This window comes from Rhinolophus sinicus, linkage group LG10, assembly GCF_036562045.2.
Source record: "Rhinolophus sinicus isolate RSC01 linkage group LG10, ASM3656204v1, whole genome shotgun sequence".
Lineage (NCBI taxonomy): Eukaryota > Metazoa > Chordata > Mammalia > Chiroptera > Rhinolophidae > Rhinolophus > Rhinolophus sinicus.
In genome coordinates this window covers 85,812,346-85,838,563 of record NC_133759.1, presented here as the reverse complement: position 1 = coordinate 85,838,563, position 26,218 = coordinate 85,812,346, and the positions used below count along the sequence as shown (strand labels likewise).

General features: G+C 38.6%; 1 protein-coding gene and 1 pseudogene across 2 annotated transcripts in view; one reads left to right on the top strand and one right to left on the bottom strand.

The window, feature by feature from the left end:
* Window positions 1-9,761, top strand: part of PRELID2 (PRELI domain containing 2) — a 63,659-nt gene extending 53,898 nt beyond the window's left edge. For both annotated transcript variants that reach the window (XR_012489811.1, XM_019739133.2), the window contains 2 exons: window positions 776-845; window positions 5,320-9,761. Coding sequence is in view for 1 of the 2 variants with exons in the window: in XM_019739133.2 (XP_019594692.1) it covers window positions 776-835 (60 nt within the window). In the remaining variant the exon portion in view is untranslated. The remainder of the gene's footprint in view (window positions 1-775; window positions 846-5,319) is intronic.
* A 13,363-nt stretch (window positions 9,762-23,124) lies between these two features.
* Window positions 23,125-24,491, bottom strand: LOC109451099 (translationally-controlled tumor protein; annotated as a pseudogene).
* Window positions 24,492-26,218: the final 1,727 nt, after the last annotated feature.

Below are 26,218 nucleotides of genomic sequence, written 5' to 3'. Positions count from 1 at the left end.
AGATGGAGATCTGCGAGCAGAGGGTGACTGGAGAGGACACTCAGGAACACGCCTTGTGAGGGAGTGAGGAAAGCAAGATTAGGCAGCAGGTGACATTGAACTGTGACATAGTTGTGATGAAGGTCTCCGCTGATCCCATGGGGAGCTAGAGATAGGATGCCCCTCAGAGTTACCACGAATTGAGGGAAGGGGGCCAGGCCTTTAGACCCCTGTATCCACTAGTCATTGGATGTGGACTACACGTGGAGAGGGGACATAGTCTCAGGTAAGGCAGCTCCCTTTGGCTGAGGGTGGCTGTGTGCCGTCAGCAGCCCACAGTGCTGGCAGATGGCTGGAAGGAGTACCTGAGACAGTGCACCCAGCACCCACTACCCAGGATAAGGCACATCAAACCTTAGCAGTGAATGTAGCACATCTGTAAGTGTTCAATAAATATTAACTATGGCCATTATTATTCCAGCTCTGGCAATGGCACTTAGTAGCTGGGCCACTTTCAAGAAGTTACTCAAATTCTCTTGGGCTGTTTCCTTATGTTTAAAATGAAGACCCTAAACTCTGTTTATTTCCCTAAGTAGTTCCTAGCACTCGTGGAGATAATGTAGGTGAAATTGATGAGTAGACTATTATAAAAATGTAAGGTGTGACTATGAGCCTGCTTTTCTGAAATGAATATATGGCCATGACTTGAATTCCTTGAAGGGGAAGGGTTGTGATAAATGTAAAGGTACTTGTCCATGAAATATGGCATTTTGATTTTTCTTTCTTCTCTCGATAGGGAATTAGAATAATGGAGATGCTGCTAAAGGAACAGTGTGGTGCCCCCTCGGCTGAATAAAGAAGCATCAGTGAGTACCAAAAGCCAAATCAGAATTATTTACTCAGACTTTGTTTTTATGCTTATCAGCTTGGTGTTATATATCTGCCTCCCTGGGCTTTCATGCTACGCATTTCCCAGTTATGTGCACAGGGGACTGTCTCACAGGTGTTTCCTTATCTGTTCTGTAGCTTTATTTACTTGGTTCTTTGATTTTTTTTTTCCAGAGCAGTTTCGTACTACGTGCTGGGTTACAACTGCATTCAAATGGTTTAAACTGCTCAGCACAATCCAACATGATTGCAACTCTCAAGGTGGCATAGATTTGTGGAGATTGCAGCTCGGGAATCACTGGAGCTTAATTTTATTGTTCTGTGAACAATGAAAGGAGGTGTTTAAAGCTACATTTGGAGCAGGGAGGAAAGCCAGAATGGGGCATGTTGATTGGCCAGTGAAAGAAATGTATTTTATCAGTCATATCTAGTCCCATTGATTAAGAATGGCTGCTTGAAATGCTGTTGAGAAGGATTCTGAGGCCTGAAAATAATTCTCAGGCTCTGGGTAAGAGTGCCGTCATTGATTAGCAATGTCTGCCATGGGCACAGGATGGAAGAAAGAGCAGTTGTGCGGGAGCACATGCCACTTCTAGTTTAGCGAACGTGATGCGAGGTTAACAGATAGCAGGGGATTTCAGAATTACATAAAGCTTTTTCTTTACTTTTTTATTGTCTACATCAAGAATGGTCTTTATAGTGGAAAGGGTACAAGAACAAAGTTATTTAAGAGAATCAAAGCCTAAAATAAATGAATACAGTGGATTTACATCTTGTAAAATTTATTGGACTTAGATTGTTAACATCTGAGAGAACGTAAGACCTTTAAGTAGAGCAAACACTGTTTTGGGTAATTCAGAATGACCTCAAGTTTCCTCTTATTGGCTTAAAACTATAGTACACAGGGTTTTGTATAAGCGACCTGGTACTCTAATTGTGATATACAGTAAACTATGAGAACAATTAACCCAAGAAGAAGCAAAAGGAACATTTATATGCAAATACCTCAACCTTCAAAGCATGCTGGTCATGCCTCTGAATGAGAATTTGAGAATTATAAAGTGTTTCTGCTTGTTTGCGGGTTGGACTCCATTCTAATTAATGTTAAGCCTCTGTGTACTTTACACATAATAATAGATTTATTTATTACTGCAAAGGGAAAACAAGATAATTTCATTTACCGCAGCCACTGTGCATGGCAGGTGCTCAAAAATGTTGCAATGGAATCTAAATATTGTGTGCTCCTATAATCTACTCTGTACTTTGAAAAGTTACAGAGAGGAACTTGGCCAGATCTCCCTGTCTTTTCAGGCTGGCATTTTTTTGAAGCTCACTAAGCTCCTCCAATGTTTGTGTACTTGGGCACAGAGTTTGTCTTACCCTGAAGAGTGGGATCTAAAGTCAGCTCTGTATTTAACAGGAAAACAAGGGGAGGGGGCAGCCGGTTAACTCAGTTGGTTAGAGCGCAGTGCTCTCAACAACAAGGTTGCCGGTTTGATCCCCACATGGGCCAGTGTGACCTGCGCCCTCCACAACTCGATTGAAACAACTACGTGACTGAGAGCTGATGGGTCCTGGAAAAACACACTTAAATAAATAAGTTAAAAAAAAATAAAAATAAACAAGGGTGGCTGATGAAACATGGTCACAAATTCTTTAAAAAAAAACAAAACGAGGGGACACCGCTTACTTGGGGAAAGTATATATTGGTTTTTAAACTTTAAACTAGTGATTTTGAAGCGTTAGTGCACATCAGAATCATCTGGAGGATTTCTAACACATAGAGAGCTGTGTCCCCACCCCCAGAGTTTCTGACTCAGTAGGTCCCGGTGGAACCTGAGAATCTGTGTTTCGAATAGTTTTCCCAGCTGGTACTGCTGCTGGTTCAGGCACTGCACTTTGAGAACCATTGCTTTAAATGAGTTCTCATCTCTGAGTGGAGACAGGTTACATGCAAGGGCACTGAGGAAGCTAGGACCTGGGATTTGACCTTGTTGTCATGTATTCTGTATTCTGTTGACTTTAGATTAATCAGAGGAATGATTTTGTGTGGCTTTCTCCTGATTTTAGCATCTCAGCCTCTTCTTGCTTGCCTTTTGTTGTTGCTGCTTGAATGTTGACAGGCTCCACACTGGAGCAAAGACAACTGAAAAGAAAAAACTGAGGGATTAAGAAGTACAAATTGGTGGTTACAGCCTAGTCCCGGGCGTGTAAAGTACAGCACAGAGAATATGGTCAATAATGTTGCAACAACTATGTAGAGTGCCAGGTGGGTACTAGACTAATCGGGGGGACCACTGCACACATTATATAAATGTCTAACCCCTATGCTGTGCACTTTCAAATAATATTGAATGTCAACTGTAACTGAAAAAAGATAATTTCAAAAAAGAAAAGGAGATGAGACTCACATCGACTTGTGTTTTAAATCAGCAAATTGTGTTTTTGATTTAAGTGTTGCTAGTGAAAATGAGGAAATTAAATATTACCCATTGTCTTCAGTTACCCATGTTCTTGTTCTGTTTGTTTGTTTTGAGAGCTAAGCCATGAACTCGGAGCTTTGTGCTGTTTCTAAAAACCAACTTGTTCTCCTCTCTTAAGTGAAGTGGTTGAGGTCTGGATACTACCAGGAATTCAGTGCAGGACAGTTGCATTTAATGCGACCGAGTTCCTGAAGGAGGTACATTCAAACTCATAGTGTATGAGTACTTTTTTCAGAGGAAAAAATGTAAAGTAAGGGGTATGTACTCTGACCACATAAATCTACAATTACTACAAATTAGAGGCGATTGCTGAAGCTTTACGCTTTTTTCAAAATCAGCTTCATTGAAGTATTATCTGTGTAATTAAATTGATGAGTTTTAAGCACACAGTTTGGTGAGTTTTGACGGATATATACAGCTATGTAAGCATCACCAAAAACATGACAGAACATTTTGAGGCTTTTGTGTTGCTGCAGTGTTGTTGCTAGCTGATTGCTTCCCATGTTTATCCCATTTTCTTGCCTATTTTTACAAAGTTTTTGCAAGCTTGAAGTGTGCCTGTTTTAATGGAACTTTTCATTTTCTCAAAATTAGCTCTGTGAAAAATAGGAGAATCATTTTAAGTGGGAGAACTACTGTTTTGATGAGCGGTAACATGCTATATTAAAAGAAAGGGGTGGGGGAATTACCTTTATAGCCATAGAGCAGGGATCGGCCAACTATAGCCCGCAGGCCAAATCCAGCCAGCTGTCTGCTTTTGTAAATAAACTTTTATTGGAAGGCAGCTATGCTCCTGGCTGTGTTCTAGTTACAACAGCAGAGTGAATAGTGGTGATGGACAGCTTACGGACTACAAAGCCTAAGATACTTACTATCCGATCCTTTAAGAAAAAGTTTTCTGTCCTGGGTTAGAACATGCCCCCTCCTAAATTAACATCAGGGCGCCTCGTGGTGATGGTTTGGCCTTTTTATCTAGCATTTGATCACATCGTACCTCTCTATCCCAACGTTAATAGTGTGACAGTTTATTTTCTCTGCATTAGCTCTAATACCACCGCGTGGATGATGTTAGTTTAAGGCATAAGAAGCATTGAAATGGTCACAACAATGAAGATAAAATACCGGCAACAATGATCGTTCAAATTGCTCATAAAGTTCCAATGCACATGCATAATAGAGTAGAAATGCAGGCATTTCGTGTAGCAGATACAATTATCACTGGGTTGTGGCCATGGTGTAGATGCTGGCAACAATACACTCAATTTGCCAGCTTTGGACTTATGCAATTCTTACTTTAAACAACAACATTCTGTGGTGTTTGCACAAATGCGTGTAGGAGACGTTATTTAATATTCCTATATCATGGCCCATTTGAAATTTGCATAATTTAAACCCCCACAGACTGTGACCACGTTGTGTATGGTACCTAGCCCTAAAGATATGCCCCAGAACCCTCTGTCTGGCCTGTATATCCAAGTGGGCATTTGACAGTTAGAAAGCTTAGAAGGTGATTTTGTCGTGAGCCAAACCGGAGGTGCATAAATCTCACTAACCAATATGCTTGTGGTGCCGCTGCTGACATGTCCGTTGGTTAGATTTCCTGTCATTTTTGAGTAGGACAAATAGCCCTCGCATGTGTTTGTTCTTGCTGCCGGCAGCTGGGAGACAGGGCTTGGTGAGGTTGGAAAACAGAGCAGAGGTCTTTCACATAGAAATGATTAAGACCTCAGTTTCAGCTCTTTCTTAACTCCCCTTTGAACCAGCTCCTTTAGGTAGCTGGACTTAATAAAATGAGGTGCTTGCTTTGTTCAAAGATCATTAGGATGCAGAGATGCTGTTTCTTCAAGAATTATCCATAGGCATAGAACTCAAGTGGCCCTTAAGAGTTGTTGCAGCAAAGACGACAAACGAGTGTTGATTGGTGAGACATGTTTATGAGGTGATAAAGCCTGTCTGCTTTCTCTTGCAGGGGAGCTGGGTTGTGTCCACTTTTGCTCGAGAGTCGCTTCTCGGACACAGCACATCAAAGACACTTTTTGAAATACAGGTTTAAAGCTGCAATGTCGGCAGCTTAAAGAAGAGGAGACCCTCCTGCCAGGACGTGGAATGATACACTCGCCTTGGAGCCAGCCTCAAATGCGGCACTCATGGAGCTGAGACTTTCTAGCTGGATTTTCTTATGACACAGTCTCTACGATTTTTCACATAAAGGGGAAACCGAGAGCAGGCGATGTCACCTGTCTTCAGGACATCCTGCTGGTTGTCTGGTGTCAGGGCAGCCGAGGACAGGCCTGGAGAGTGGTGCTCGTGCCTCTATGTTATCTGAATCATTGCCTGGAGGATTCATGAGAGGATTCTGGGACAAAGAAAGGAGTGGAACCCGATACCTGATTCGCAGGTAGCCTGGAATGGACAGGAATGTTCCAGATCTGAGTTGAAGCTAAGCCACATTTCTAATAATTTTTAAGCTTTTCAGAAATCAGGGGCATTTGCTATCCACCCATAAGTACTACATAACTGCCATCAGTATAGCATTTATAATGTAATACGTGGACTGTGGTTTGACCTATGAGAAAATATGGGATGGAGAGTGGGAAGGCACGTTATATTCTTGGCTCCTGCTGAGTTGTTCTGACATGCACAGCAGATCCTAACCTCTCTGTTTTTCACTGGGCAAATGAGGATAATCAGGTACAGATTTTTCTACCTGTGGGTTGTGATGATTAAAACAAGTTAGTTTAGTATGAAAAGCCCAGATTTGAGAATCAAACAGACTTGGGATTGAATCTCAGTGTTGCCACTCACTACCACACTAGTACATAATTTTACATCTTCCTGAAACTCATTTTTTAAAATTTGTAAAACGGGGTGGTAGAATTAACTGTGTGCAGTTGTTGGACCGATTTTGGAATATACATATATCTTTCCTAGCATTCCTGGTGCCTAGTAGAAGTCCAGTAAATAGGAGCCATTATTATCATGTGAAACCATTTTGAAAATGTGCTTTTCAAATGTAATGTAAGGTGGTATTACTGTTTGAAAATTAGATGACAGTAGTTTACATTTCCCATCATCGGAAGCCAAAATATAAATGTGCGTTACCTAACAGAAAGCTTGAAGAGAGGCAATAATTTGGAATTCATCTTAAGATAAAAATTGGGCCATTGCTGGAAAGTCTTAGGGATATTTTTTCTTTTCTTTCTTTTTTTTTAAATATTTGAAAGACTTTCCACTTAGTGTATTGATGAATTTCAAAGCAATTGTATTTTTTTTTTTTTAAAAATACAAGTCTGCTACTGTGAGCCTCTTAGTGTATTTGAGCTACTTGCATTGCCTGAGTTTTGTGTCTTGGGATAATTTTTCCTTATTTCCTTAGTGTTTCATTCTTCAGTTGTGTTGAAGGGAAAAAAAAATGGTAGAATCCAGAACACACTTTGGCCTCCTTTTCCAGTTTGTAAATGGCATTTTGTAGGATTTTGGAATAATAGCCCACTTCCCAAAATAAGAGACGATGTGATTTATCACGGGGGTGACAGGCAAGAAATTTGTATTTGGAGGTTGACATTGGAATAAACTTAATTCTTCATACTCAACAACTTGCCTCTGCTGAAGGCAGGAGAATTCTCAGTCTTGGCTGAGGTCCATTAGATCCACATGGGGAGCTTTGTGCAATCTGGATGCCCAGGTTACATCCCAGACCAATACATCAGAATCTCTGGGGGGAACCCAGGCATCAGTATTTTTAAAGGTGCCTCGGTGATTCCCATGGGCAGTTAAAGATGACAACACTACCACGAATTCTAGGTGATTTGAAGACATCTGATTTCTTAATACTTCTGAGGTAGGAAAGGATCTTTGTAGTATGAGTTTTTGTGAGAAAGAGAAATAGTGAAGCACGGAGAGGCTGGGTTATTGCCTTAATTCCTTGAAGCTGGAGTGGCTGATGCCAATGCCTGCGGGGGTCTGGCAGGTGATCTGATGGGTGAAGCAGGCTGGTGACCACTGGGGATATCCTGGAGCGCATGTACCTGGCAAAAGGTGGACAGCTGCTGCCCAGATCCAGCACGGCGTTGCCATGTGGCTGGTTTTTCTTCTAGTTCTTCCAATTTCCAATTTTTCAGGAAAAGAGAGAATTTAAGAAGAAAAGAAATCTCCCAGTTTTTGCATGTCGGCAATAAGTTCAAAATTGCTTAAAACATTGTGCTGGCCAAATGAAACATGTTTGCCAGTAGTTTCCAGCGTCTGCCTCAGGAGTGTTACGGACCAGCATTGGTAGCCTCCCAGCTAATATTTAATAGATTGCATTTTCATAAACCGGATGTAAACTGCATTCTGCCTCTCCTCCAATACTGCTTTTGAATGTATTTTCCTCCCATTTCCACATAATCCTCTGGACTTGCATCAGACACTTTCCCTCCCTCCCTTTTTCTCCTGCAGGCATCCGTTGCTTCCGGCTTCTTATCTATGGCTGAAAAATCTTCTGCTCTTTTAAAAATTAATTAGGCCTTGTTAGAGTTCATTTTTATTATGTGTCAGAATCCTTTCCCCATGATAAAACATTTAGAAGCCCACGTTTAAATTTTACATTTTATCTGTAGTCCAGTGTAAGAAATGTCAGAACCAGGAGTACGGCCTTATTGGGCAGATTAGGAACAAGGCTGGGCGAGGGTCGATTCACAGACCTGGTCAGCCTCCTCCTGACTGGGTTTCTGAGCCCCACCTTTCAAGGTGATGATTCACTACAGTGAGTCCTAGCCTTCCACTGGGACCAGAAATCGTGGGGGAGGGGTGCTAAAGGAGAGGTTTCCAGGACCGCCCCCAGTGTTTCCGCTTCGTGACCCTTCAGTCGGCACCTGGCCATCTGCATTTTGAAATACATTTATGAGGAGATTCAGTTGTGCTGTTTCCCAGACACATATGCTGAGAACCACTGATTTAGTGGAGCTGTTTCTGGCCTCCTTAGCCGTTATCATTTCTGAAGGGTTTGCAGTCAGTTGGGCCTGCTGATCAATACAGTTGATCACTCAGAACACGATAGAAAGTTCTTACGCAGAGAGAAGCTGACTTAAGCTATCCCTACACGATTGAGGTGCTTTTGCCACGAAGGGGCTTTTATGGTTTCAGTCATATGTGGATTAAAACAAACAGGTGCTGTATTTTTTATATAAATTGCTTTGTGTGTTTTATCAGTAGTCTGCTTGTAGTTATAGCTCATTTATCAGCCATTATGGGGTACCTGAATGGTGTGGGCAGCCTCAAGGCTCTTCCTTTCAGCTGCACACCTTTTTTGCTTTACTTCAATCATTTAATATGGAACGCTGTTTTAATTTACTGTATACTTTCCTGCCCTTGTAAGCCAGAATCTGCTGAAGATAATGAAGTCTTTTCAGGGTTATTATTTATGTTTCGAATTCTTTCAGGTCCTATTTAGATTTGTTAAAGCCCCTCTACTGAATGACCTCCAAAGGCTCTGCTCTTTGAGGGGCCATTTGCAGTGGTCTTTACAGTTTTCCTTTTCCCTCACAGTTATGTGTTGTTTCTCTCTGCCAGTACTCTAGGAACGTCCCTCTCATTTGCTGCATGGAGCCGGGAAATCATGTAATTGTATATACTGTATGTCAAGGAATAGTAAACAGGATTTGAGTGAGGCTTTGAGGGGCTTTTCCAGCAGTGAAATGAATGAATGTTGCCACGTTGACTTCGTGACATTATTTTAGTGGCTCCACTACCCTTTTCTAACTTTCTTCCTGATTCCCAACTGCAGTTGTCAGATCCGGGACCTCAAGGTAAGAGACATGTGGCTACAAGTGGTTTCTCTTGATTTTTAGGCCATTGTCTCCCCCATTCATGTTAGTGTTTTTATATGTGTAGCTCTGTAATGTGAAGCTTACGAGGTGTGATAGAAAAATACGGTGAATGCTGCTGCCCACTGCCATCCAATGGAAAGGCAGGGATCTTCAATACGGGAAGTGGCGCATCGAACCTTAGTAACAGTGTGTGACAAGTTTCAACTTGTTCGGTGCAATCAGTCAGGTGTGAGCTACGATTAAGAGAAGGTATGTTTTAAAGTGGGCAGTAAATCATCCTCTATCATGGCAATGCTCCATGTCACACATTGCTTCTGATTTGGCAATTTCTGTCAAATAAAAACATTATAGTGTGTCCTCATCCACCTTATTCACTGGATCGGGCACCGTGCGACTTCTGGATCTTCCCCAAAGTCAAAATGATTCAAGACATCGAAGTAGCTATGGCAGTGCAACTAAAGACACTCACGAAAGAGGACTTCCAGAACTGCTTCAGAAAGTGGCAAGAACGATGGGATAAGTATGTTTGAAGCAAGGGGGAGTATTTTGAGGGGGATTAATAGCAATGTGTCTTTTACTGTAATAAATTTATTTTTAATTTAAACATTCACTGTATTTTTATTTATTTATTATTATACCTTGTACATTCTGTACTTTGTTTCCATGGATTTGTCTTTATCCTCTCATTTGTCTCTTTTTTTAACTTGAATGTATTTGGGTTTCTGTGCCCTGTTATCAAAATGCCTTGTCCAAACCCTATTGCCTTTCTTTTATTAGAGCCTGGGTGCCGTTAGGGGTAGAATCCTTAGTTTAACTAGCACTGAGCACCTACTGTGTGCAAGAGAAAGGCAGGATTTGTCTTCTTTTGACTTGATCCAGTGGGTTTCCAGAAGGCTTGCACCATCATTATACTGACAGTACTGACAGATGGCAGGAATGGACACCAATTGGCGGTAAGACCACATATCGTTACCCGTTGGGTAAATCAAACGATGATTACTTATTTAATGGATGCAGAAAAAATCAGCACAGGAGGCACAGTGGAGAGATCATCACCAAAATGTGTAACTTGGTGGCCCCAAAGCCTCCCCAGCAGATGGCACAGTTGTGGATAATAATATCTAAATTAGTGAGGGGTATGTCATACCTGGTTTTCTGGGGCTCCTGATACCTGGAGAAGAGCTGGTTCTCTCTAGGCCCGGCCTTACATGTAGAAGCATGGAGCTGGCTTGCATGAGACCACCTCTTCTGAGCCATGTAGCAGCTCCGCAGTGCACAGAGATTGCAGAGTACACGGTACTCAGGCATAAACATCTTTTACTTTCAGACTGTTCTGACTACTACAACCTGGTCTCAGGACATCCTTGAACTCAGGGCTTGCAGGATGGGTACCTGTTTCCCTGATGTCTGGGCGGGGCGTGCGAACTAGTGTGGGCTAACCCTGCAAACCCCAGAACCCTTAACACAAGCCTCAGAAAGATCAAGGCAGGGAGAGACGTAGAGTACTAAGAATGACAAACCCAGTGCGGTAGGGACTCTGAAATTAAGTTAACTTACAGAAACAATTTATAGACATTTAGAATGCAGTATTTGACATGTAAAATGCACTATTTCTTGCGTACTTTGACTGCCAGTTGGAACCTCCTGGGTATACCAGGGGAAGCTTTAAAAAGATACTGATGCCTGGGTTCTACCCCGAGATTCTCGGTTGCAGCCCTGGCATCAGGATTGCGTAAAGCTCCCCAGGTTATCTTGAAGCTGTGAGCAGTGATTCTGATCAACTTCAGAAGTAATGTCTGTTCTCATGTAAGCGGTAACCCTTAGAAGCTATTTTAGAGGAGGGAGTTTGCAATAGGAGATGGCTCCTTTCTAATGTTTTGCCTCCAGCCCTTCAGAAAAATATCATTCACTCTCTAAGAAAAACATGCTCAGTGTCTCTTAAATGCTAATAGTAGAAAAGAGATGCTAGAAATTCTCCACCATGTGCAGGCAACCTGCTTTATGATCAGACGTTTGAGTTGTGTTTTTTGGGACAGAGTTCCATGCAGAAAAGCAATCCCCTAGTAACTTGAGACCCTTGCTCATCTCGAAGGGTTAACCTGAGTAACTGTTTCTGGACCTTAAGATGTAGCTCTGGACAGGCATGCTGTGCAGGAGGCGGCCGAGAGAAAATAGCAGCCACCATCCTGTTAAATTGAACTCCGTGGGGCTATTCTCCAGCTTTGTCGGAGAGGGTTAGAGCCATTTTGTGCCTGCCATCTGTTAGGCTGCTGAGGAAATCGTTGCTTCTTTGTGTCAGTGCCACGATGAACCTTGAGATCTCATGACAAATGAGAAAATGCTCACTCTTCAGTTAGTTGTCTGTTTTTTTTCCCCCCGTTTGGGGTTTTGGAATCTCTCTAAATTCAAAAGTCCATCCATTGTTCAAATTTTGAAATTTACCGCATTGACAATTTCTTGAGAGGTTGATGGGAAGTTGTTTTCTGGACTGAAGCTCCCCTGTTATATGTGTTTGTTTAAGGATGTAGTCATTAGTTTCAACTAAACCCAAGTCATTCTTGTCAGTCCAAAGGAAAAAAAATAAAAAAAAATTCCCATGGTCCTCAGGACAGGAGACCTACAAAAAGCAGCCGGAAATAATTTAATGAATGAATTACCACAGAGTATGGTTATTGTAAACGGAAACAAGATATGGGATCAGGAAGGGGAAAAAGAAGAGAAAAAAACTTACCAAGGTCCTACCTGTCGCTGATTAGATAAGGCTGACTATGAAGAAACCTTTTCTGTCTGAAATGACATTTCAGACAATTGGAGGATATGGCATGGAAATTCAGAGTACCTCAGTTCATGTCTTCCTTTTTTTTTTCTTTTTCCTTCTGAACATATCCATAGATTAGAGCTGAAACAGGTTCTGTGCAACTTTTCTGCCTGTATCTTGGTGATTGGCTCTAAAGCCCTTGGAAACTTGGAGTTAGTCACATTTGAGGCACTAGGGTGGCTCCCCTTTTTAATTACACTTTTAAATTGAATTAAACTATGCATCAGATTGCAATTGGAACTATTCCAGTATGGAAAGGAGTCGTTTTATATGTGTGAATTCAGAAGCTAGCATTATAACTTCTTTCCCTAGGTGTTAATTGTTCTGTCAAGTGCTGTGAGAACCATTTCTTCTTAGAAAAAAAATAAATGCTAATAATGTTTTGGGGCCTCATTAAAAAAAGGAAAGGAATTTGCAGAGAAGAATTGGGGAAGAGCAAAGCAGCAGCCAGGCATTTGTCCCCGTCCCCTCTTCTACTGTCCCCCCACCCCCCACCATCTGCCTCTGAAACCTCTTTCTGGTGGGAGTGGGGACAATTCTCAAAACAGGGTATCTGCAATTCTCAAAACGGTATTTGTACCTTGAGAATATATGGTCATCTCTGTGAGGGATGTGGGAAGCCACAAGATAGAAGGGCGGAATGCTCCTTTGAGAACATTCATTTTTCTCAAAGATTTATGGAAAAAACACTTTTTATGTCAAAACCAACATATCACTTTGTAGAATGTGTAATTGGAATAGACTCTTAATTTTGAAAAAAGAAAGACAATTTGCTTGGGGCACTGCACAGAATGCTGCATTGTACAGGGCAGGTGTTCTATTAAGTGGAATATAATGGACTACTGGAGGATGGCAATTACATATGCTTCAGCCTGATACAAGCGTTTGGAATTAGGACATCCCCCAGTGCCACACGGCCCTGTTCTGCCCGTGGGAGTCAGGTCTCTCCCTGGAAGAGTTGGAGAGTCCAGATGGAGGCCACCTCTGATCCCTGGAACTCCCAGAATTCCCATGTCCCTCAGAGTCAGCCTTTACATCCTGGCAGCATGGCCTTTGCCTGTGAATATTTTGTAATGCAAAACAGGGTAAATACCCAATAAACTAGGGCAAACCTTGCTGTTGGGCATCACAGCTTATTTTGAGTATATAAGTAGAAAGAGCATTTACTGAATATTAAATTTTAAATTATTTTTCCCTGTAATTTTTTTGAGGGGGTGCAGTCATGTTTTCGCTTTTGGTCAGAGAAAACACTAATGAGAAGAATTTTCTATGTTAATATAATGTTTATAACATACTGTTTTTCCCAAAATGGAGGGAATTCAGATACACCTATATACTGCGGTTTTCTCTACAGTGTTTAATCCAGTGTGCTTGTTGAAATCAATGGGAAGGGGTATAATTAGTCGTGGTGGGGTCAAATAACAAGGAAAACTGAAGCAGTGTTTTACTTCTTGATTCTTGTATTTATAGTGGTGCTGTTGGTTCTACTATAGTGAAGCTCTTATCTTTCCAACAACAGGCCTCTTTTCTGATTTATTCCCTCAGATATATTTGAACTATCTTCTAGATGGAAATTGTATGGCAGTTGCCAGCAGGAATAACCTTTATTTTTATTTACAAAACACACACATTTCTATTAAGAATGTCAGCTATGGCAGTACCCCAACTTCTTTGTTGAAACAGTGTTTCCCAATCAGATCTGAATTTCCCTTCACTAAAGCGAAACTTGACAATACATTTGGCATTAGATGAAGATTAAAATATAAAAAAATCGGAGGGTTTGATTTAATTCAAATATAGCCAAGAAGCCTAAACTGGCTGTGCTGTGCCCTAGCTGTATACATAAGATCTCTGGGCTTCATTTTCTTTCTATGGGAGGGAGTAATAGTAGGGCCTGTTTTATAGGATTGTTGGAAGGATGAGAGTTCAAGACACGTTAAAAAAAAAAAAGAAAAAAGCTGGAACGTGAGTGCCTGGCACAGTAAACACTCAGCCATCTCTGGAAGAGATTGTGTTGAACTGGTATTCTTTAAACGTTTGGTAGAATTTTCCAGTGAAGCCATTTAGGTCTGGACTATTATTTGGGGGAGATTTTTAATTACAAATGTAATTTCTTCAATAGTTGTATGGCTGTTCAAATATTTTGTTCAGGAGTATGAAGGACGTCAAATTAAGACCGTCCTTTTCACAATTTACGTAGCATGTATTCTGCCGCCCCAGTTGATACATTCAGACAAAAACATTTTTCTCAACGAAAAGGTCTGGGTAGCCCACTCCTCACTATATTGTTCACATTTTGAAGCACCGGAGTAAGCATTTTTTAAAAAATAGAGACTGAAGTGCTTGTGAATTTTGGCATTTTATTTTTGTAATGAATGTGTGACCTCACTGTATAGTAATGGTTACATACTGTACATTGCAAGAGGGAATTGAACAGCTGATTTAATGAAACCATTTTAACAAGAGCCAGTTGCAGTGTTAGTTTGTAATTACAAAGGAACCTGCCTGGACTTTAATTTGTCATCTTGTTCTATTTGAAAATGATGCTGGATTTGTATTTCCCAGATGCCAGAGACAATGATGAGAGGTCCCAGGTGACAAGCCTGTACCATCAGCAAAGTTTTAAACAAAAGCCAGCATTTTTCTGATGAGCTAAAATTTTACTGACTCCAGAGAGAGGCCTGATAGGAGTGTTTTTGTCTTGGGACATGGTTGGTCATGCTTATCATCTACTTCACTTATGTGACAGGTATTTGTAATTGCTCATATCTATAGAGGATGTTTTAGTTTATTTACTAAGCACTTCCATATCTATTATCTCATTTGATCCCTGAAACAACCCTGGGTAGATGGTAGGAGGTGCCGTACATATAAGGCATCAAAGGCTCACAGTGGATAAGTGACTTGTCCAAGAGCACACGGCTAGTAAGTGGCTGAACTGGAATCATTGTGTGGCCGCACATTTATCAAACCTCAAATGAAAGTTTATAGTAATGCTACGCAATGCTACATACATCTAGATATCACTTGATTTAGAGTTTCTGATCACAAACTATTATGTACACCATGTCATATCATCGTCATTCGATCTTTTACAACCTCTTTCTCTGAAGTGGAGTAAATACCATTATGACTCACTTGATGTGTTTCTCAGTGTACGTAAAAACATATCTTGTGAAAAGTCCTTTATTCAATTTCTTTCAAATTACCCTGTTTGATGTGTGTGTGTGTGTGTGTTTGCTGTGATCTTGACTACTATGGTGATAGAGCTAGAATTGGTTAGACTAATTATAGTTTTTTTCATCTGTAAAATGGGGTGTTTGGGTTAGCATCTGGGAAATACAGAAACAGGGTTGGAAGGAACCTTAACAGCCTAGGCTTTCAAATCAGATGGATTACAGACCAATTGTTGGCTACTAAGTCCGCCGTTGACTAGCTCTGTGGTCTGAGACAAGTTAACTTTCTTTGAAGTTACATTTCCTCATTGGTGAAATATAATTGAAAATACTGTCTATTTACAGAATTGTTGTAAAGTGGTGAGCACAGTGCCTGGAATACAGTGACCATTAAAAAAAAAGTGAGCCACTAAAATAGATGCTCTCTTTCTGGGTTAAGAGATTGGTTTGCTGGGTTAGTGAGTGCTCTCCATTTTCCCATAAAACAGCATCCTGAATAACCACTGCTGGTATACCTCACTCATTCTCTTGTAGGTTTCTGGTCTCGAAACTTGAATTAACATCTTTTGCAAAGGTTACTTGCATTTATTCCCAAATCGGTTTATGCTCATTGCATTTATAATTATTTCATTTAGTTAACTATTGCATATACTGGTGTATTCGTTTCTTATTGCTGATTTAGCGAATAACCACAGACTAAGTGGCTTAAAATAAATACACATTTATTATCGTATTGGAGGTCTGTCTGAAATAGGTTTCACTGGACTAAAATCAAGGTGCTGGTAGGGCTGCATCTTTTTCCCAAGGCTCTGAGAATCTGTTCCCTTGCCTTTTCCAGCTTTAGAAGCCACCTGAATTTCTAGACTTGTGGCTGGCTTCTTTCTCCATTTTCAGAGTCACCAGCATAGCATTTTCAAATTCCTCTTTGACTCTCCACCTCTCTTTGATTAGATTGGATCCACCGGATACTCCAGCATAATCTCCCCATCTCAAAATCCGTAATTTAATCACATCTGCAAAGTCTCTTTTGCCATGTAAAGGAACATACTCAGGTTCCAAGGGTTAGAGCATGGACATCTTTCGGGGAACTATTAACTCTCCCTTCCACAACTGTTGACATTTGAGAGAAGAGAAAGAGGGGCGTTTTTATGAAACCTAGTTTCTTTGGAAAGACGCATTAAGTTAAATTGAAAACATACTGCTTTTGAATTAGATGTGGGTGAGCCAACTATAAAATTTGGGGGAAATTGTGAAAGTCGAGAAGGATTCTGCATCCAGATTGCTTCAGAAGTGTTTATGTTCTTGCTCCATTTAGAGAAGCTCACTGGAAATCAGAAAATGCATTATGGTTTTGATTTATGGGAGAAATACAATTCAGAAGTCTAGTTAATGGACTTGTTCACAAAGAAAAGTCCTTGACTCCACCCCAGAAGATGGGCAAAGGCAAACACATGTATTTTTATATATAAATCGAAATAAAATATTTTAAGTGTCTTGAGTACTATGTTTTTATGTTTTCCCACTTTAAGATAAATTTCTCACTTTCTTGGTTAACTAGCTAACTGCCAATCTCAATTGTGTCAGATAAAAGGTTGTCTATTATATTATTTAACCAACTCACATCTCATTACCATCCCTTCTGTCCTGAGTTTATTCTCCCCGAGCTCAGAGATTCTTGACATTTTGGTGGGAGTCTTGGACCTCTTTGAGAATTTGATGAAAGCTAAGTCTGACCTTGAAAAATACCTATACAAACAATTTTTTCTTTCTTTTCATACCTTGGGTACAAAGAGTTATTATACTCTGCAGTTCTTGGACCATTCTCATCTTCAGTCTGCAGAGCCATTCTCTTATTTTTATTTTATTTTTTAAAATTTTATTTTCACCTTCCCCTCTCATTCCCATTTTCATTCTCACCCCTGAACCACCCTCCCTAATTTATTTAATTTATTTACTTAGATACCCACCCTAATTTATTTAATACTTATTCTTGGAGAGCTATGTGTTATTAGAAGAAAAAGCAGTATTATTTTGCAGAGTCAATATTTCATATACAATTTTATGTGAATTTATGCATCTTCTAAAGGCTCTTCTTGGAGACTAGAACATCTGTGGGTCCAAGGTCAGGAAGCTTTTCCTTAATCTGCACTGTCCAATACAGTAGCCACTAGCCTCATGAGACTATTTAAATTCAACTTTAAGTTAAGATTCTATAAAATTGAAAATTAAGTTTCTCAGCCACACTAGCCACCTTTCAAGTCTTCAACAGCCATACGTAGTGATTGGCTGATACTGTATAGCATAGCCAGATAGAGAAGGTATCCATCATCGCAGAAAGTTCTGTCGGACACTTCCCTGAGTGATCTATAAGAACTCTTTCCAGCTCTCACTCTATGGATTGTTCTAGTTGGAAACATTTTCTCTAACTAGCATGCCTTTGTGCTGTGTGAAATGACTCATTCCTCAAAACGGGGTTAGAGTCCCTGATAGAGCAGATGGGAGAAGAGTCTCAGGACGTGAAAACTGTAATGGTTCTAGATCCAGCAAGTGAGAAGACTGCATATATGCCCCTACCCTATTGCCCTCTGGGGGAATTCCACACTGACGCACACACTACAATCCTTGAGGTCATAATTATAATCACACTTGTATATAATATATATAAGCAATATAGAATGCTTTGTAATTTGAAAACCCATTGATTTACAGCTGCGTTTAATGATAGCGATTGTTGTAACAAATGGTTGAGGATGGAATGTGCAGACAGGCCTGCAGGTAAGAAAATACACAAGGTGAAAATACACAATTGTGAAAATACACAAGGTGAAAATACACAATGATGAAATACAACAGGCATTTTACTTTCCTCATTGAGACACCTTTCAGTCTACTTTAGGAGGTCATTCAGAGGCTTCTGCTTTCTTTGATCCTCTTGCTTCTCCTCAGGATTCTGGTTCCCTCCTGAAATTGGGGGAGTCAAGTTCTCCGTTCTGGTCTCTGCTGAGAGGGGGGAAGGTAGACCCTTATTATGGCTTTTGCCTTTTTTTTATAGGAGGTTCATGTATTTAGATTGTATAGAATAGAGACAGACAAACCCTTCTCTTTGCTAAATTTGGCATCTCTCTCAGCGCAATTTCAGTAGGAGTGAGGGGCGGAAGGAACAAATCGAGGCAAGGAAAAGAGAAATGACCTGCCTATCATAGCCATGTTTTCTGATAAAGACTGAGGCTAAGAATGGTTCAATGCCATGTGTAAGATTATTCAGCTAGTGAGTCTCTGTGCTTTAAATACTGTTCTCATACTTGTGCATATCTGCTTGCCCCTACCTATCAATGTATCTATGTATCTATCTATCTGTGTATCTATCTATCTATGAATCTATATCTTCTATCTATCAGTCAATCAATCAATCATCTATCTATGCATCCATCTTCAGGAGTGGAGTTACTGGTAGGTATCCATGAAGGCTACCTTAACATTCTCCTCAGTTTGATTAAACTTTAGACAAGTTTCTTCCTGATTGTAGGCTCTGACCTCCCTTTTCTTTTTAGAGAATTTACTTTAGAAAACTTACAATTGTATTGTAAATTTTCTGCAACCCAGGAATCTTTCTCAAGGATCTGGAAATCATCGTCTCTTTGAAATGTAATGGTGGAAGGAGATAGCATCCCTGTCTCTGAGTCTCTGTGGGAGCCTAACTTCTAAAAGTGACAATTAGCAAACACAAATGGCCTAATTACATGAACCAGCCTCCCTCCAATGTCCTCCAGTACTTTTCCATTAGCTCACCCAGCATTTAAAAATTCTTCTGCCTTTTGTTTCAGCAGAGTTGAATTCAAACTTTCTCCCCTATTGCAATGGTTTCAAGTTTTCCTTAACATTTTTAACAAGTGTCCAGTGAAGTTTTTCTACAACTCTAAATATATTTAATTTAAGTATAAGAGTATTATGCAGAATGGCTTATAGTTCTATATATATATAGATAGATAGATATGTTAGTAATGCCTAAGAGTTCCTACATTTCCATTTCTACAACCCTTAGAATTATTTAGAACTCTAATGTTTGTGAGTTAATAAGGTTAAGTGGTATCTCATTTTTGAAATTGGCATTTCTTAAACTACCAATGTTTCTGAGCATTTTAAAATATATTTAATAGCTTTTTGGATTTCCTCCTCTGTAAATTGTTCATAGACTTTGTCCTTTTTTTTTTCTATTGGGATTGCTGTTTTTTCTTGTTGCTTTGCAGCAATTCCTTTTACATTCGGTAAGGCCTTGTGAGTTTTAGACATTTCAAATACTTTCTCCTGTGCTTTCAACCACTAGTGACCTGTGTTCATGTTGGCACTTGTCAAACAGAAATGTACATTTAAAAAACTATTTATTTTGAACTTCAAACTTGCAGAAAAGTTGTAAATGTATATGTAAAAACTCCAATATATTATTTAATCAGACTCATTATCTTAACATTTTGTTCCATATATGCATATATATACATACATATACATATATGTATTTATGTGTGTTGTGTGTGTGTAAAGAACCATTTGCAAATAGGTTGCAGACCTGTTCTTTACTCCTAGTAAAGAATTTATATGTCTTTACTCCTGGTTATCTTAGTGTGTGTTTCTTAAGAACAAACTATAACTGGAATACAAGCAAGAAATCAGGCAATTTAACATTGATTTTCTACTATGTAATCCACTATCCAAGTGTGAATTTTGCCAATTCTCTCGATATTGAGTTTTATAGTTAGTCTTTCCTTACAGTCCAGGATTCTACCTGTCAAATCTCTTTTATTTCCTTTCTTTCTCTCCCTTAGGATTCTTTTTTATGCTCTTAACATTTTGTTTAATAGACTGTTCCTCAGTTTGTGTTAGTGTGATGTTTTTTCACGATTATGAATTTTTTGCAGAAATGCTACAAAGGTGATATTGTGTTCTCAGGGCATCATGTCAGGAGGCATATATCAATTTATACCCTTTCTGTTAACTTTGGTCACTTAATTAAGATGAGTCTACCAATGACCATTTCCTCCTTTGTCATTAACTACTATCACATAGACACGTTGTGACTGTGGAAATATATCTGTACTTTGCACTTGTCACTTATCGATATATGCTGAACTCACTTCCTATTAGCTCATAGAGATCTCTTTTCTTTGTTACAAATCACTTCATTGTGTGTATGTATCGTAATTTAGCAGTCTCCTATGTGTAGACATTTAGGTTATTTCTAAAACTTCACATTTTTACAAATAATGTTGTAATGGATAACCCAATGCAGATGTATTTCTTATTGGTAGAGGTGTATCTTCAGGGTAAATTCCTAGAATGGGGATTGCTAAATTAAAAGAAAATGCATGTGTAATTTTGTTAGAGATTGCCCAATTCCCCAGCAGCAGGGTTATATCATCTGCATTGCCTCCAGCCATGAGCAAGAGTGCCTCACAGCCTTGCCAGCAGACTTTGCCAACCTTTTTAATTCTTTGCCAACCTGATAGAAGAAAAATGGTATCTCACTGTCATTTTATTTGCTTTTCTCTTATTCTGAGTAAAATTGAAATAGTTTCATATGACTAAGGACCATTGTATATCTTTTTAATGAATTGTTTGCTTGTCCCTTTAACTTATTATTCTGTTGAGGTTTTAGTCACTTCCCCCCCTTTATTGTAAGAGTTTTTAAGTATATTAAGGATAATACCTTTTTGTCTGTGATACATTCTGCAAATTTTTTTTTTCCAGTTTGTCATTTTCGGCATTTTACTTTGGTTGTGGCATTTTTTCCATGAATAAAATTTATAATTTTTTATAGTCAAATTTATCTTAAAATTTTTTTCAACTGGTGTTTAAATCTTAGAAACTTTTCTTATATCCAGGTTATATAGATGCATTCAATCATGTTTTCTAGTGCTTGTATGGTTTTATTTATTTATTTTTTACTTTGCTATATATGGATCTATTTGGAGTTTATTTTCGCATGTGATAAGAGGAATGCATTTATTATCTTTTCCCTAAAGACTATCCCATTATCTCAATATCATTTTTTAAAAAAGTTCATCTTTGCCCAGGAGTTGAAAAGCCACCTTTATCATGTAGTAACTGTCCCTATGTATTGGGTCTCCATCTGGGCATTCTATTCTTTTCTGTGGCACCAATCTGTCTGCCTTATTCATGTGCCAGAACTACATGGTTCTAATTATGGGATGCTTTATAGAATGTTTTAATATTTGATAGGCCCCTTTTCCTAGTAGCTTTGCTTTTTTCAGTCTTTTTCCTAGCTATTCATGCATGTTTATTTTTCCACATCAACTTTTGTTGCAACTTATCTAGTTTAATAAAAATAGCTTATTAGTATTGCCTTAAGTTTACAAATCGGTGTCCAAGAACAAGGGCTATCTCTCCATTTGTTCAAATTTGATTTTGTGTCTTTCCGTACTGTGTTTGTTTTCTCATACTGGTTGTACTAGTTAGCTATGGCTGCATAACAAATTATCTCTAAACTTAGTTGCTTAAAACAATAAACATTTGTTATCTCAGACATTTTCTATAGTTCATGAATTCAGGAGTGGCCTAGCTGGGTGATTCTGGCTTGGGGGGTCCCTCATGAAGTCATAGTCAGGATGGTGCCTGGGGCCGCAGCTATCTGAGGCTTAATTGGTGCTTCTGAGATGGCTTACTCACATGGCTGGCAAGTTGGTGCTAGCAGGAGACCAGTTTCTCACCATCCAATCCTCTCCATAGGGTTTCTTGAGTGTCCTAAAACATGGCAGCTGGCTTGCACTGGACAAATGATCCATGGTGCGAACTATAGTTATTTTTTTATAACTTAGCCTTGGATGTCACACAACATCATTTCCATAATTTGTGGAACTGGGTACATAGATCAGCACTATTCAGTGTGGGAGGGGTCTATACAAAGCAGTGATTACATGGAAATAGGGATCACTGGGGCCATCTTGCACATATCTTGAGCATTTTTACACCAAGTAAGATTGTGGTTTTAGAATCATGTGTGTGTGGAATGGGTGTTGAAAAGAAGGTTTATAGCATTTATGAAGATAATAACATGATTTCTCTCCTTAGATTTATGGTATCTTATGCTAATAAGTATACTTTGCATTCCTAGGACAAATCCTGCTTGGTTATTGTGTATTATTTTCACAGTGTGGTGATAAATTGCTGATAAATATTAAAAATTTTTGAATTAATATTCATAAATTGTAGTTTCAAAATTTTGGACTATATTGTATTTTGGTATTATTATTATAGTTCCTTCGTAAAATGATTTTCAAAGTTTGTCTTCATTTTCTATGCTTTTGAACAATTTTTATAATATTGAAACTATCCAGTTATTTACAGTTTGGTAAAATTTCCTTATGAAACCTTCCAGGCTGGGTGTTTTGTTTGTAGGGCGTAGCTTATTATTATTATTATTATTATTAATTTTTATTAAATTTATTGGGGTGACGTTGGTTAGTGAAATTGTATAGGGTTCAAGTGTACATTTATACAATACATCATCTATACAGTGCATTGTATGTTCACCACCCAGGATCAGTTCTCCTTCCATCACCATATATTTGATCCCCTTTACCCTCCCCTCCCCACACCTTGATTTCATTTGCCTATTATGTCTGTATCCATCCCTTTACATTTAGCCTTCTGAATCACTTCCTTTCAGGTGTGACTCTTGTATACATCATAGCTTTGATACTTCTTTGTGAGTTGACTTGGAAATATTTTTTCTTTTAAAAGATAAATTAAACCAATCAATACACATTTATTAATATGCATTTTATGTTTGGTCTCTCTCCTGTCATTTTATTTCAATTATAATTACTACCCTGTTTCCCTGAAAATAATACCTAGCCAGACAATCAGCTCTAATGCGTCTTTTGGAGCAAAAATTAATATGAGACCCAGTCTTATAGAAGACTGGGTCTTATATTATAGTAAAATAAGACCAAGTCTTGTATTAATTTTTTCTCCAAAAGACACATTTGAGCTGATGGTCTGGCTAGGTCTTATTTTCAGGGAAACATGATATATGAGTTTACTATATTTTCTATGTTTCTGTACATGATGTGTTTGTTTTGCTGTTTAATTTAAAAAATTTCTTTGGTATCAGGATTATGTATTTAGTGATAACCTTGGTGCTTACCTTTTAAAATGCCCCTCTCCACTGTTTTTTCTTTTTCTTTTTTTTAATTTAAATGCATTTTACTTTTAGACAACCTACGTGACATGTTTTTCCTAAAAACACTGCCTCTGCTCCAAATAAATCAAGGTCAAGATAAACAAACAGCTCAAGGTGACATCAGTCCCATCTGTCCTAGTCCTGGTGTGTGGATGAAAAGCAGCAGCTAGTAATGATGATAACGACGGTGATGGATCCCAATGGCCAACTGTGTTAACATTTTTCCATTTCTAAACCATCCTTAAATGAAATCATATATAGCGTCATACCATCCTCACGGTAGTCCAGCAAAGCAACCATGCCATCTGGATTCATGTTTTCACCAATAAAGAACTGGTAGTTTTTGAAGTCAGCAAGAATATGCTTGATTTGTTCTGCAGCCCCTGTCATAAGGTTTTACTCTTCCTGGTCTCTGTTCTTCAAGTTTCCCTTTCATTGATCTCATGCAATCCTTGATGTACTTCTTGTATCCTGCAAATGATGGTTCATGACAGTATCAACACCAATGACTACCAAGCTTTTGGTACCTTCGCCATCGGGGCCTTCAGCAGAGGCATTTCCACCAATGAGTGAGTCACCAATGTTACCCTCTGTCCCACTGACTGTCCTCCCCTCCAGCCCCAGGCACAGCCCATCCGTGATCTCCAGGATCTTATAGATGTTGAAGATCATCTCATTATGGCTGATGAGTTCCGGGTACATGATCATGATGGTGGTTGGCAGGAGACGATGGCAAGTGCTAGTCTAGCAGGATCCCGGAGCGAGCGCGAGACAGCTAGAGCGGTGCTTGAGGGGAAGGGGAGCAGGCGGAAAAGTTCCGCTGTTTTCTTAGTTAAACCTTTTTATGTGGTTTGTCAGTTTCTAATGTATCCTTGACTCATTTCTTTTGTCTGTGCAACAGATGTTCTCAAAATAATGTCCACTGGAGGCCCCTGAAACACTTTCAGGGGGTGTGTGAGGTCAAAACTATTTTCATAGTATAACTACGACATTATTTCACTTTTCCACTCTTATTTTCTCATGAATACATGGAAGTTTTCCAGAGGCTACATGATATATGATGGTGTTATTGCTGTGATGGCTAATGAGATGTGTGAAGAACCTATGAAAATCCAGCTGTTTTCTATTAAGCCAGGCCTTAAAGGGATTTGCAAAAATGTAAAATGATGCCACTCTTTTTATTATATTTTGGGGGGAAATGTCAATTTTTTACAAAAATGTTGTATTTGTTACCATGTAATAGGTTTATTGTTATTTTTAAGTGAGCCATTTGCGACAACATGGATGAGTCTTGAGATGATTATGGTAAGCGAAATAAGTGAGACAGAAAATAGAGAATCATATGATTTCACTGATATGTGATATATAAAATTGAAAACAACAAAGGAACAAGATAAACAAATGAAGAAACAAAAACTCATGACACAGACAATAGTTTAGTGGTTACCAGAGGGTAAGTGGGGAAAGGGGTGGTAGATGAGCATAAAAGGGATCAAATATATGGTGATGGAAGGAGAGCTGATTCTGGGTGGTGAACACACACTGTGATATATAGATGATGTATTACAGAATTGTACACCTGAAACCTATGTAACTTTACTAGCAGTTTTCACCCCAATAAACTTTAATTTTTTAAAAAGGTAAATAAATAACTTCTCAGTTTTTGTTTGTAATATGGAAAGTATTGACACATGTAACTCAATACAGAAAACCGTTTTGAGGTTCTCAAAAATGTTAGAAGTGTAAATAATTTCTTTTTTATTTTTATTTTTTTAATTAAATTTTGTTGGGGTGACAATTGTTAGTAAAGTTACATGGATTTCAAGTGTACAATTCTGTATTACATCATCTATATGTAAAGGATTTCAAAGGCCAAAAATTTTGAGAACTGCTTCTATGTTACATCAATGAATTTATTCTCCTTTCTACTTTCCCTCTCCCTTCTCTTCCACTTTTTATTCACATTATATTTATTTTGCAGAGTATATGCCATTTTATATTATTCTTCTACTCGTCTCCATTTTTGTTTTAGTCTTAAATATAAAATATGTTAAATTAACTAAATTTCCTCAGTCATAACTTCATTGGTGAAATTTATTCTTTAGCAGATTCTTCAAGGACTCGTGAATACAGTATTCCCCAAGTTCTTGCATGTGTAAAACTGTTTTTTATGTTATTTTTTATTTATAGCTTTGATATTGAAGAACAGCTTAGCTGGACATAAAATCCTTGGTTCGTATTTTCCCCCCTTAAATTTCTTGCAAATGCTGCTTGGTTCTTGCCTTGATTTGTATGTCGCTCTTGGGAAGTTTAACAGCTGAATTTTCTTGTTATTTTAAGATTCTCAGTCTTTTTGCCAGCTTGGAGAACTGAGGGATTTTTTTATTGTTGTTTGTTTGTTTTTTTCACCTTTAAAGTCTAATAGTTTTGCTAGGATATATACCGTGTTTCCCTGAGCATAAGACCTAGCCAGACAATCAGCTCTAATGCGTCTTTTAAAGCAAAAATTAATATAAGACCCGGTCTTATTTTACTAATAATTTTACTTACTATATAAGACCGGTATAATATAATATAATAATATAATATAATATAATATAATATAATATAATATAGTATAATATAATATAATATAATATAATATAATATAATATGTAATATAATATAATACAATATAATACCAGGTCTTATATAATATAAGACCAGGTCTCATATTAATTTTTGCTCCAAAAGACGCATTAGAGCTGATTGTCTGGCTAGGTCTTATTTTCAGGGAAACACAGTATGTGGGTTGATAATTCTGGATAAATCGTCCAAGGTACCTGGTGGACCCTTTTAGTATGTGGACTTAGATTTTCTATGATTTCCTG